The following is a 14,495-nucleotide window of genomic DNA, read 5'->3' as shown; positions in this document are numbered from 1 at the left end:
TTGTGAGAATTTGCTGCCCAACACGTTCAGGAAAGGATTGGAATCGTAGAAGAGGGATACCCGTTCTACTTGTGTGTTTGTGTTGCAGAGAACAAAAGCTAAGTGCCTTCTTTGTGCCTCTCCTGCCTCTTGTTGTAGGCGTTTGTTCCCTTCCACTCGCTGGAGTTGAAGCAGGTGGGGTTTTTGGTAAAAAGTGTTTTCACTTCTCGTGTAGGTGAGCTAGGTTGTGTCCCGGCAGAGCTCATTGGGTGGGTGGCTCACACAGCAAGCCCTAGGGTGCGCTAGAGGAGCCGCCGCGGTTTGCACTGGAGCCCAGCGATTCGCCATCCAGACAGGTCACAACGCAGAAAAGATGCGTATTTAGCTCCGGGTTCTGTTCCAGCTGACACTGAGCAGAGAGGCAGACTTATTAAAGATTTTTCATGCTGACAGATTGTGGATGCCTTATAGTTAATGCAGACTGCCCCCCTGTGCTTTCTTAGGTAGGGAGACACATCACAATATTGGCTGTGTAGCCAGTCTACACGCTTGGAAACCGATCTCTCAATGCTGGTAAACCACTTACCCTTGTTTTCCCTCTTTACCAAGAATCTCATTTCTTTAGAAGCTTCTAATTCTTTCCCCACAGCAGCTGCCCCTAAAGGAAAGTGATGAGATTCGATTTAAGAAGAGGCCAGCGTGGGAGTATATTAATATAGGAAGAAGCACTAAATATAACAAAAGGAATGCACTAAATGTGTTGGAGATTCTTAGTATAGTTCATTTTTTCTACCAGCAATGGAAACAGGAGACACACAACGAGAAGGATCTTGAGTTTTGACTGTTTAATAATAGAACACTGCGGTCATGTTTTAAGGGCCAGACTAGTATTTTCTTACATGTTTCTTAAATTAGCACAATACCTCACTTTAAGAAAAACTTCCATATAGACTGTTTTTTTTTTCCTTTTCCTTTGAAGAATTAGAATATAAGTGCATTATTTTACTTTTGAGTATTTTGCACTTTTCTAAGTGAGAGGTCAGGGATCAACTCTGGAGGTACCTGGTGTATTGGGATTGCAGAGTGCTCCGTGATGGACTGCTCTCTGTCATCAGCATCATTCTGAATGATACTGCCCTCATTCAGGATACTCCATGCAGTTTTCCAGGCCAGCCTCAGCTACTTAGTGATGCCTTCCACAACTTAGTGAGACCAAAATAAAAAATATTGCTTAAGTAGCGCTTGGCCCAGTCTGGGAATTGTGGGATGTATTCTTTTAATGAAGGTCTGAATGGAAGAAAACCATGTGGCCTGATCTGCCTCTGTTTTAAGGCACGTGTGGCGGGGCAGTGCACACTATAGCCGTTATCTGGGAGCAAGAAGGGAGGTAGAGCCATCATGAGAACGTATCCCATTCCCAGCCATCTTTTGTTTGTATGTGTGTGTACTGGGGGTTGTTCCCAGGGGCATTCTACCTCTGAGCTACATCCCAGCTCTATTTATTTATTTATTTATTTATTTATTTATTTATTTATTTATTTATTTATTTATTTATTTGAAACAAGGTATTGCTAAGTTGCTGAGGCTGGCTTTGAACCTGCAATCCTCCTGTCTCAGCCTCCCAAGTACTGGAATTACAGGTATGTGCCACCACACCCAGCTGCCATCTTTTTCAAATACATAGGTAATAGCAGCAAATTCTTTAAAGAGAAATATTAGTTTATGTGGTCATTCAAGGAATTTATTACTCTGCTACCAGTTAACTCATTCACTCTGTGCTGGGATTACAAGTGTGCAGCACTATGCCCAGCTCTGCAAATTTTAAACTAATGGAGATTATTCACCAGAAAAAAGTGCATAGCCCCCAGTCTCCCCTCTCCTCCTCTTAAGCAGGATGATGGTGAGCACAGGGGGCTTACTGGTTAGGAAGCCAGGATCAGGTGGCACAGAAATTAAGCCTCTAGTTGAGAAGGAAATGGAAATAGTTCTCTGAGGTTGAAAGACACAGTATAAATTCATTTTAACAAACACTTATGGTCTTAGAGTGAATTTATAATCACACAAAGATTAAGACTTCTATTTCCATAAAGACATACATTTCTGACCTAGTAACTTTATATCTTAAACATTCTGAATTATTTACTTAGTACCATTATTCATCAAAGGGCATGTGGCCAAATATAAATCTACTGGGACCACTGATTGTGTGAATTGCAGCATTCCGCTCCTAGGCTGGCTTTCAGGACCCTCCATCCTGACTTCATAGTGGTTGTGCTAATTACAACCCACCAACACTGTGTCAGCATTTATTTCCCCACATCCTCGCCAGCATTTATTATTATTTTTATTCCTGGTGATTGCCTTTCTAACTTGGCATTAGATGGAATCTCATTGTACTTTTGATTTGCATCTCCCTGATTACTAATGATGTTGAACATTTTTTCATATACTTGTTGACCATTTGTATTTCTTCTTTTCAGAAGTTTCTATTCAGTTCATTTGCTCAGGAAATAAAACTGATTATCAATAAATAAATGATAAATAAATAAATAAAAGACTGAGTTAGGATCACAGGTTAGAGGCTAGCCTCAGTAATTTAGGGAGAACCTTAGCAACTTAAAAACAACTTATTTTGATCCTGTGTCAAAACAATAAATATTTTAAAAGAGGGGGCTGGGAGTGTAGCTCAGAGGTAGAAGGCCCCTGGGTTGAATCTCCAGTGCCAAAAAATTACTATTGAAACACTCCATTCCAACTACGTATCTGAGTTTAGATTATCTTCTTAAACATTAACCAAAACAACATAATGGAATATACTGAATATAAAAACAGATATAAGAGCTGAGCTGTCTTTATTCAGTCTGAACTTAAAGATTTTCAAAACCATAAAAAGTATCACCTTTCTAATATTCGTTTTGTTTTGAAAAATAATTACATTTGACTAAAAATGTGTTTTAATGTTCATGTGTGTTAGGTTTGTTAATATTAACTACATATTTCAAATAATTTTGTTTTAATTTCATATATGGTAAATATTGATAAAACCCACATAAACATAACAAAATATTCTCAGTAATTTTCAAGAATTTCAAGGCATCCTGATATCAAAAATCTTAAATGCTTTTTATCTACAGAATAATATCCAGTTTTAAATCAGTGCTTTTCAAAGAAATCTGTGGAGTTACCTCTGGTTTCTTTTAATGTTCCTAAAATTATTTAATTTTTGTAATGAGGTCAGCATGTAATGTCCTTAGTATTCTCATAGGGATGGGACAGAGCAAATCTAAAATTGTTTCTAATTTTGCTATTAAGATTCTTCTTTGTGATTCTGTTAGTTATCTTTTCTCTAGTGACTTTTAGATACTAAAAATAATTGGAAGTCAGAAATTAGAAGTAAGTCACTAGAGCAAACAGAGATTGGTAGATTGGCAGGGTGAAGAGGGGCAGGAGCCGCACTTGTCCTGTTCCTATCTCAGGCCCAGGCCTCAAGGATGTGCTCGTAAGCCTTCAGTTAGCCAAGGAAATGAGCATGTGATCAAAGGGATACATTAAATCCATGTGCCATTTAAAAACCTGTATCTCGTGAAAGTGCTTCTTAAACTTGAACCCCCAAAGTGCTAAAAAGAATAAAAGCAATTGCCTATTTCTTCTGTCTTGGTTTTTTTTTTGTGTGTGTGCATTCTTATAAATGATCAAAAGGTGTGAATCATAGGCATGAATTATAGGCATGGTGGCACACGCCTATAATCCTAATACTTGGGAGGCTGAGACAGGATTGCAGGTTCGTGACCAGTCTCAGCTATTTAGTGAGGCCCTATGCAATTTAGTGGGACACTGTTTCAAAATAAAGAATTAAAAATAGGGCTGAGTGTAGGTAGAAACTGCCCCTGGGTTCAATCCCCAGTACCGCACCCCCCAAAAAAAGAAAAAAGTGTGAATCATCTATAGAGAGAAAAAATATGGTTAATCAGTCTCTTGATTTAGAGAGAACTTTTAAATAAAGAGGTATGCTTCCTATTTTATTGATACATATTTCATACTACCTTTAGCACCAAAGAAAAGTGGGTCAGGGATCTAGAATGCTCTAAGAGATAATCTTGTTTTCACAACACTATGAAGAAACTACAAGAATGTCTAGGTTGGACAATTAAAATAGTGAGGCTTTAAGAGAATTACTCAAGATCATAGAAAGGAATTGAGGTTTATTAAAATTTAGTTTGAGGACTTCCGGGAAGATGGCGACCGAGAAAAGCGGGGCTTAAGAGCCCCACTAACAACAAATATCCATTACCACAAAATCAGCGCCTTTCAAAGCCAGAAAACAACATCACCAGAGAAACAAAAAAAATCACCAGGCTCCAGAGAGAAAGCGGACTGAGAACAGAGCCACAGAGGAGATCCTCACGCCCGAGGACGCGGCAGACGCGGCAGCAGCGCCATACTGCCGGAGGCACCGGCGAATTAACAGGACGGCCACAGCAAGCCAAGGGGAGCCGCTGCGGAACAGCCAGGCGGGATTTCTCGGCGCAGAGGACATCTAAAGCTCCCAGTGTCTGAGCTCAGCACACGCTGCAGGGATTCAGAGTGGAAATCAAAACCAAGGAAAAAAAAAACGGCAGCCCAACAGCCGAGGGCGTAGCAGCGGCGCCATATTGCCACCGGCGGCAGCAGCACCGAATTCACTACAGCTACATCTGCGTACTCAAGAACAGTGAGTCAAATTACGGGCCACAGAGGAGAAATCCCAGTACTGTACTCACTGGGACTTGACCCAGTGGGGGAGGGGCGGTGGCAGTGATATCACACCATAGGAGAACGTGCAACCTGGCACCACCCACAGTCTAAAGCAGCCTCTATCGACTCTCTGGGTCGGAGACTCTGTGATACAACCCAGTAAAGGAGTAGTGGGGTCTGAGATACTACTGACTCGAGATCCAGAGCACCTTAAGTGAAGTCATAGTGACCCAAGGGAAGAACCCAGAAAAGGCACAAACTTCCGAAATCATGGGAAAGAGGAATAATACTGGAGCAATGAATGCTCACAACCCCACAACATCAGAACCCGATAAAACAGAAAATCAGAGATTTCTAGATCAAATCAGGAAAATAACTGTAGAAATAATAGAGGTGCTTCGAAAAGAACTCAGAGAGAGCCAAAAAGAGATAAAGGATGCAATTAATGAAGTAAAGGCCTCAATTCAAAGCACAAACAACCGATTAGAACACATGGAGAACAGAATCTCGCTCTTAGAAGATGATCATTCCAAAAATGAACGCATAGTTTCTAATCTAGGAAAAAATATCCGACAGCAGGAATATGATATTGAAGAAATATGGGCCCATTTTAAGAGAGCTAACCTAAGAATAATTGGAATAGAGGAGGGAAAAGAAAGTGAAACCAAAGGGATCAACAATCTCTTCAAGGAAGTAATAGCAGAAAATTTTCCAGACATAGAGCAAGAGGTCGACACGCGGGTCCAGGAAACTTACAGATCTCCCTTTAGACAGGATCGGAGAAGAGGATCCCCACGCCACATAATTGTCAAAATGACCAATGTGGAAGCCAAGCAGAGAATCTTAAAGGCAACAAAAGCAAAGGGCCAAGTGACATTCAGAGGCAAACCAATTAGAATCACTCCAGACTTCCCAAACCAAGTTATGAGAGCCAGAAGGGCTTGGAGTAACATATTCCCAATTTTGAAAAAAAAACAACTTCCAGCCAAAAATTTCCTACCCAGCAAAACTTTCTATCAAATTAGATGGAGAAATAAGAAGCTCCCATGACAAACAGAAACTGAAGGAATTTATGTCTTCAAAACCAGCACTAGAGAAAATACTCAAAGAGATTAACTACAAAGAAGAAATAGGTAACACACATCAGAACTAGAGAAACAAGATTTTCCATCCAACAGACAACTAAGATTGGTTATCTGTGGAGATTCATTATTAATGTTAGTCTGTTACCTATCTCTAAATGGTATTGTTTGCCTTTATTGTTGTTAATTTTTAGGATTTCTAGTTGGAATATTAATATACCTTCAGATATAGCATTTGGAAATATTTTATCCCATTCTATTAGTAACTGTTAACTCTGTTTACATTGTCTTTGGATATACAATATGTTTTTTATTTTTTAGGGAGTTTGTATACTCTTCTGTTGCCTGTGCCATTGAAATCATAACCAAGAAATCACTGCCAATTTCAATGTTGTGAGGTTTTATGACCCAGATTTTCTCCTAAAAGTTTATAGTCTTAAGATTTATATTTAGGTCTTTTATCTATTTTGAGTTAATATTTGTATATGGGATTAGGTAAGGGTCCAATTTTATTCTTTTCCATGTAATTATTAATTTTCAACAATATTTAGTTAAAAGATTATTATTTCTACCACCAAATGTTCGTGGAAACCTTGTCAAAAATAACTTGACAATATAGGGAAGAATTTAGGTCTAGGCTTTTATTTAACTCCAATGGTTTATATATCTGCCTTTAGAATAGTACTACACTGTTTCAATTATTGTAGCTTTATATGGTTTGAAATCAGAAAATATATATCTTCTAGCTTTGTTCTTTTTCAAGATTGTTGTGGGTTCCTAGAGTTCATATTCCATATTAGGATAGATTTTTTTTTCTGAAAAATAAATATATAAATATATGATAGTTTCACCTAAAAAATAGAAAAAAATGGATTCTCTGGTAAGAAAGAAAGCACAAAGAAATATTGAAATGTTATCTTTAAGTCATCAAAAGCTTGGTATCAGACAAATGAAACTGTTATGTGAGATTATCATTTTTAATTTTGGATAAATTGCTATAATACTAGATGTCAACTACTAAGCCAAGCATAGGAGGGGGGGATAGGGAGAGAACGGGGTAGGGATCGGGTGGGGGCTGACTGGGCAATGTGTGCATGTATGTCTACAAAAGTTTGTATCCCACTATGATGTATGAATACAGTGCACCAATTAAAAATAAATATGAAAAAAAAGGGGAAAAATTTAGTTTGATACAGATTGATATTTTGTCAGGAAACCTGGATTATGCATTATAACTACAGTATCTTACATTGTAATGTCTGCATATCTCATAGCTTTAGTATAGGTCATAAAATTATTTCTGACAGCCAGTTTAGGCCACTTGTGGCTAACTTATATAATAAAGTTAATGGCTTGAACAAAAACTTGTCTAGGCCACAAAAACCAGTGTAATTCCACATAAACTAGGCATATCTCTCTCTGTTGAAGTTCTTTTATTATTTGACTCCAGAAAGAAGTCTACCTTGTAATAAAAATCTAACCCATTTGTTGACATGGTGTGAAGGTAATCTGTGTTGACGTGTGTGTGTTTGTGTGTGTGTGTGTGTGTGTGTGTGTGTGTGTGTGTGAGATTGGGGATTAAACCAGTGGTTTCACACTTGCTCAGCAAGCCCTCTACCACTGAGCTATAGCCCACACCCCTACCTGGCTCTAAGTATAGGAAAGAATGTCTTATATGTGTCCAAAAGAATTAAAAGTTGATTTATTTAAACTTTTATATGCCTCTACCATCTTGTACTCCATTAAGATGTATGACTATAATACACCAATAAAAAATATAAAAACTTTTCATGGTAATTTTGAAAAACTTTGGGATAATTCAAAGTACACTTCTGGCATGAAATAATTTAAGATGCTTAGACTACAAAAAGAGGGATGCCTGTGTGGGGTGGAAATGCTATACACGCAGCAGATGAGGCTGTGTGCGGTGCCCAAGGAGTAGAAGTAGAAAAACCAGTGCAGGGCATGAGGGGCCAGTAAACTCCAAGAATCAGTAACATGGCCCAGCTCGAGCGGGTTATTGTTTCTTCAGATCTTGCATTATCTCTGTGGGGAGTTGATACATACACTCAGGTTTATTTTTATTTATTTATTTATATTTTGGTACTGGGGGTGGAACTCAGGGGCTTTTCTACCTCCGGGCTATACTCCCAGACCTATTTTCTACTTTATTTGGAAACAGGGTCTCACTAAGTTGCTGAGAGCCTCACTAAGTAGCTGAGGCTGGCTTCGAACCTTTGCGATCCTCCTGGCTCAGCCTCCCAAGCGCAGGGATTACAAGCGTGCGCCACTACGCCCACCAACAAGTTTAGATAGAGGGTAAGGAGTGAGCTAGAGGGGCAGTGATGGTAATATTAAACACACAGGAGGATGTGAGCAGACACAACCCGACTGCTGTGACTGCTGACTTCTTGCTTTCTACAGAAACTTGGCTACAATTATGCCTCTTTTGTGTTGTCATTTGTTTGTACGGAGGTTGAAAGCAGGGCCATTCTACCTCTGAGCCACACCCCCAGCCCTTTTTATTTATTCTGAAACAGGGTCTCACTAAGTTGCTGCGGCTGGCCTTGAGCCTTTGATCCTCCTGTTCCAGACTCCCAGGTGCTAGGATTACAGGTGTGCACCGCCATGCCCAGCACTTATGGCTCTTTGGATAGTTACAGCATAAGACATCTAGGAAATCATTTGAATATACTGAAGTTAATACCTGTAATACTTTGTCATCCTGTAATAAGAAAGTCTGCAAAGAGCAATGATAGTGAAAAGCAGCCTTTCATGGTCCTGATGTGCTCACTCACGCCTCACAGCTCTGCCTTGGCTGGCGTTCTTTTCTAATCCCCTCAATTTGAGTTGCTTCTTTAGCATGATAAGTAAATGGTAATAAATAATGCATTTTGAATGATTACTGCAGTATATTCCTGTGAGGAATTAGTCCTTTGTGGCTAAAGAACTTTTAATATATATTGAACTGTCATAAAAGTTTTATTTAATGGCTCTAATGTGTATTTAAGAGTAGGGTATGTTCCAAGTTGCACAATAGCCCGAAGCAATGAACAGTTTATATTTTAAAAACTAAAGTAACAAAGGTAATAGGAGCCACTTTAAAAAGAAACGAGGTATTTAAATAGAAATGAGGTATTTGGGAATGGTTGAGACATTCTGCTTCGATATTAGCTACCTCCATCTCTAAGCAATACCATGGTGATATATTTAGATTTCTCCTGGAGAACATTTTCTGGGTTTCTAAGATCTTACTGGCCTCTAGTGGTAATATGATGCTATTATTTGAACATTTCCAGCTCTTACAAGTGTAAAGCTGTTATAGACCTAGGCTTCCAGTAACTTCATTCACTCAATTCTGGGTTATTCTCAGAGCGTCCGTCTGACACATCTTCCTCCTAAAGACTAGAAGCTCTGTCTTTTGTTCTTGTGTGTGAACCGCCCCCACCTCTTTATTCTAAATGACACTGGTTTAGCCCTGAAGCATCCTCCCCTACACATTTTATATGCAGTGGCGCTAACAGTTCTTTCTAGAGTGTTTCAGCCCCTCTTCTCTGCAGAGCATAGGACCAATTTTTGTGTATTGCAGAGTACTGTTTTAAAAGGAAATTTTCAGTTTACCATTGAGATTCACATTTAGACTTCTTTGTTAACTTGACGTCGACCAATCTTATATTTGAGATACCGGCTTACCAGGCATGACAGTGATTTGCCACTTCTGTGTTTCTCTCTCATCACACAGATGTGAAAGGGCCACCCACCCACCGTCTGTCCTGTGGCCAGTCGCCCTACACTGAGACGACAACATGGGAGCGCAAGTACTGCATCCTCACGGACAGCCAGCTGGTGCTGCTCAACAAGGAGAAGGAGGTGCGTGCGAGCTAGCCCCTCCTCTGAGCAGGTTCCTGGAACTACCTCGTCGTCAATCTGCGTCTCAACAAGTCGCACTGTACACACAGAGGTTTAGCAATCACAAAGCTTGAGTTAAAGGACTGCTCATTTCATAGTGACGTGCTATTGCCATGAAGCGGTGAGCTCCATGAGACAGGGCTGGGTTTTTCACCGAGGAACAGTAAAAGAAATACTGAGTTAATGGAATGAGAAAGGATTGGAGCATGTAGACTCAGCCTCACAAACGGCCTGAAATGGCTACCAGAGATTTTTGCGCCCTAGGTTCTAACAAAAATAGTTGGAATATTCAGTGGAAGAATGGAAAGAGTTTTAATGAGGGGACCATCTGCGGGTGCCGTGGCAACACCAAGGGTCATGAAGCACCTGTGACCCAGCAGTAGCAGAAAGCACATACACCCCTAGAACTTCAGGTCAAGAAAGGAAAAAGCAAGACTTCCGGCACCCAGAGAATTGTAGGTGTGTGAGCGGCTGCACGACAGCCGCAGCGTTTATACAAAAAGGAGCCCAGCCTCTACCAAAACACAAAGGGCCCGTGAGGAGAAATAGGAGATGAACATTTCAGCTCCCTTCTGCTTTCAGATTTCCTGCCAGTGTTCCTATTAGCCAAGTCTAGCTTCTTTGATATGTTTCCCAGAGGTCAGCTTACTCAAACACAACGTAAGAGTGAAGAGCGGAGGGGAGAGCAGGCCTCGAGAGGCAGCAGCGTACCACCCACACAAACAGCGAGCTCTAGGTGCACGTTCCTGAGCTTACAACATGCTGATACTGCTTTATCACCCAGACTGCTTTAGCATACACATCTTTCCACATCTATATTGTTTATTTGCTTATTGGTGATTAATATCATTCTGGTTTGGTGTAGCCATAAAATTATCTATCTCTACCACATAAAAGTGACTCTGATCTTGACAAAAAGAGGTATAATGGGAAGAAGAAAATATCTGATACTGAGGCCCTCATTTAAGTACATATCCAGCTGGGCGTGATGGTGCACACCTGTAATCCCAGTACTTGGGAGGCTGAGACAGGAGGATCATAGGTTTGAGGCCATTCTCAGCCACTTCATGAGACCCTCGGCAAATTAGCAAGAGCCTGTTTCAAAAAAAAAAAAAAAAGAAGAAGAAGAAGAAAAGAAAAAAGGCCGGGCGTGGTGGCACAAGCTTGTAATCCCAGTACTTAGGAGGATCTCAGATTCACAGCCAGCCTCAGCTACTTAGTGAGGCCCTCTGCAACTTAGTGAGACCCTGTTTTAAAATAAAGAATAAAAAAATAGGGTTAGGAGCGTAGCTCGGAGGTACAACGCCCCTGGGTTCCATCCCCAGTACCGCAAAAAATAAAAATAGAAAAAATAAAAATTAATTAATTAATTAAAAATTTAAAAAGGGCTAGGGAATGTAGTTTGGAGGTAGAATGCCACTGGATTCAATTCCCAATATCAAAAATAAAAAATAAAAAGGAAAGCTTAATGAAGATTAACCTTTCTAGAACAGTCTTGTATGTGTTGCTGTGTTAAGTAGATTGATAATAAAAGTTGGTAGAACAAATAAATATTAGTATAGACGACTTCTAATTATTCAACTTGAATAAACATACAGTTCAAAAGTGCTCATTTTAACTGGCCTGCTCATCATCCATTTTTCATCAGAGCTATTAACAAGGAGTGATGTAAGCAGATCGTTTACCATTTGTTTACCCTTACCTGCATTTTATTCAGTTTGGTGCTGTAGCTTTAGAATAGATAACAACATCAAGAAGCTTGCTTTGCCCAGAACCAAGAGAGAGTCCATTGATTGCATATTTTTGGTCAATGGAGTCACCCACACCTGGGCCCCTTTTGCTCCATAAAGTAACTGTCCCTGAAGTGGCAGCGTGTAAACTCAGTACATAGGAGACTGAGACAGGAGGGTCACGGGTTTAAGGTCAGCCTTAGCAACATAGCAAGGCCCTCAGCAACTTGTTTGAAAATAAAAAAGGGTCGAGTTATAGCTAAGAGGCAGAATGCCCCTGGGTTTAATTTCCAATAACACACACACACACACACACACACACACACACACACGCACGCACGCACGCACGCACGCGCGCGCGTGCATACCCCTGTCCATCACAGTTTTCTAAAATGTAGTATAATTTTCTTATATATTTTATCCTCTTTTATGCCAGTCACTACAAGTAGCCACAGCCACCTAGGAGCGCTCATCCCCGAGCCTTACTCTCTCTGTGGCTCAGTATATCTCCTTTTCTGACCCTTATTCTCTTGAAGCTCTTCACTCTACCTGCTATAACCCCAGGTCCATCCTTAGCAAAACCAGCCGTGGCTTCCACCACTTCTCAGGAGGGATCCCTTTACTTCTTGGTCTCAGGAGACCCTAGGTCTTTCCTGAGGTCACAATCCATGAGTCATCAAGGGGCAGCTGCTTTCAGCACTCCTACCATGCTGCCTGCAGTAGGTGTCTTCTCCTTTCATGGATGTTTCCTGTCTTGTCTTCTTGCCCCCTGACATGCTCAAACTCTGGATCTCTTGTTAAAGTCATTCTCCACTTCTCCATCTTCTCTTGTCACACCTGTTCATTTTTTAAAATTTTATTTTCTGGATCATTATCATTATCTCCACAGCTATTTCAGTTCTAGGTTTTTATGATGTGTGTTCCTATTACACAGCACTTGGTGCATTTCCCTCCAGATTCCTCCTCACTCATTCCCTCTACATGCTATTGAGATTGATTTTGTTAACTTTATAAATGTACATAACATTATTTTGTGTGTGTGAGTGGTACTGGGGGTGGAACCCAGGGACTTTTCTAACGCTGGACTATATTTCCAGACCTTTTATACCTTATTTGGAAACAGGGTCTCACTAAGTTGCTGAGAGCCTCATTAAGTAGCTGGGGTTGGCATTGAACCTGTGCGGTCCTCCTATCTCAGCCTCCCGAGTGCTGGGATTACAAGTGTGTGCCACCACGCCCGGCTTACATTGCATTATTTAAGCTGTTTTCTTCATCAGGTCTCTCATTTCCCTTTCCTTCTTCCCTCCCCAAGTCCTATTCCATTGTTCTACTATTACCTATCCTCATTTATTGGCAATCCCTTTTTTCCCCCAATTTTTCTCTACCTTCCACATATGAGACTTGGCTAATCCCACTTATATAATATTTTCTAGTTCCATTCATTTTTCTGCAAATGACATTTTTTTGTTACTCTCTGTGGCTGAGTAAAATTCCACTGTGTGGAATGTACCACATTTTTATAACCTATTCATCTGTTGATGGATGCCTAGGCTGGTTCTATAGTTTGGCTGTTATGAGTTGTGCTGCGGTAAACATAGATATGCATGTATCACTCTAATATCCTGAGTTTAGTTAAGAGAGAGCCACAGAATGGGCGAAATCTTTACCAGCTACTCCTCTAGCAGAGGATATATAAAGAACTTAAAAACTTAACACTACAAAATCAAATAATTCAATTGAAAAATGGACAGTTGAACTGAATACATACTTCTCAAAGAAGAAATTCAAACAGTGATAAAATATGAAACAATGCTCAATATCATTAAATTCAAAACTACACTGATATTCTATCTAACTCCAGTTAGAATGGCAATCATCAAGAATACAAACTATAATAAATGGTGGCCAGGATGTGGGGAAATGGGAACTCTAACACACTGCTGGTGAGACTGCACATTACTACAGCTGCTATGGAGATCAGTGTGGAGGTTTCTTTGACAGAAGACTCGGACTGGAACCACCTTGTGACCCAGCTCTCTCACTCCTGGGTACCACTACTCTCTTGACCCTATCACTTTCCTCTCAGACCTGGGAGACCTGGGAGGTCTCCATCAGCCTCTCCATCAGCCTGAATTCCACGTTCGGCCGTCCTAACCATTTCCTCACATTTCCTTGCCTTCCCCGCTGCCTCTCGGCACTTTGGTAAAGTGCTGGCTCAGTTTAGTCTTGGTCTTGGTTGTTGTTTGGATCGTAACTGTCCTCCAAAGGCCAGTGTGCAGAGGTGATCGGGAGGTGGTGAAACCTTTAGGAGGCAGGGCCTACCGAAGGAAGTTAGGACCCCGGACCACGCCCTTTGACAAGCCCAGCACAGAAGGAGTTCTGAGGTGACGTCCCCTCACCGTCTCCTCTCCTTCAGCCTCTCACCCCTTTGTTATCTTCACTTCGAACTGATTGCTTCACTTATTACTTCACTAAGAAAATTGAAGCCCGGATGGCAGTTTCCACACTCCATTACCATACCTGCTAGCAGCTGTCCCCGCCCCTGACTTGCAGCCTTTGTGCTTGGCTGTCCAGGATCCTCTTCTCAGCCCATCTACTCAGGGGCTGTCATTAGCAGTTCTTTCCAGCCATTTTACATCTTCATTCATGCATGCCGGATCATTCCAATCAGCAGGCTATTATTTCTTCCATCTTTAACAAACAAGCCTGTATTAGCTTTATTTGTATCTTCTCTCACCTTTACAGCAAAAATTGTTGAATCTTCTAAACGTGTTGTCTAATCCCTGTCCTCTCACTGTCCCCGAAAGCCACTCCAGATTCCTGACCCCACCATCTGCCCTGGCGTGCGTGAGGCGCAGTGCCCTGCGCACTCTGCGTCCGGCGGTCACTTCTTCATCCGTGGTGGTGGCACTGAACAGCCCCTCATTCCTTCTCCCTGAATCACTCACTTTCTTTTCTCGACTTTCCATGACCCACACTCTTCCCCCCGCCCCCCGGAGTTCGCGCTTCTTCTGATTTTCCTTACGTTCTCAGATCCGCTCCTGGGAAGGCCTCCCAGATC

General features: G+C 41.0%; 1 protein-coding gene across 2 annotated transcripts in view; it reads left to right on the top strand.

The window, feature by feature from the left end:
- Positions 1-14,495, top strand: part of RASAL2 (RAS protein activator like 2) — a gene marked incomplete at both ends in the record, with an annotated part of 325,911 nt that overhangs the window by 135,020 nt on the left and 176,396 nt on the right. For both annotated transcript variants that reach the window (XM_080699623.1, XM_080699622.1), the window contains one exon: positions 9,538-9,665. In XM_080699623.1, coding sequence (XP_080555749.1) covers positions 9,538-9,665 — 128 coding nt within the window. The remainder of the gene's footprint in view (positions 1-9,537; positions 9,666-14,495) is intronic.

The sequence above is a fragment of the Muscardinus avellanarius genome (assembly GCF_963383645.1).
Source record: "Muscardinus avellanarius genome assembly, chromosome: 7".
Lineage (NCBI taxonomy): Eukaryota > Metazoa > Chordata > Mammalia > Rodentia > Gliridae > Muscardinus > Muscardinus avellanarius.
Note: the sequence above shows the minus strand (reverse complement) of the source record. Positions and strands in the feature narration are given on the sequence as shown.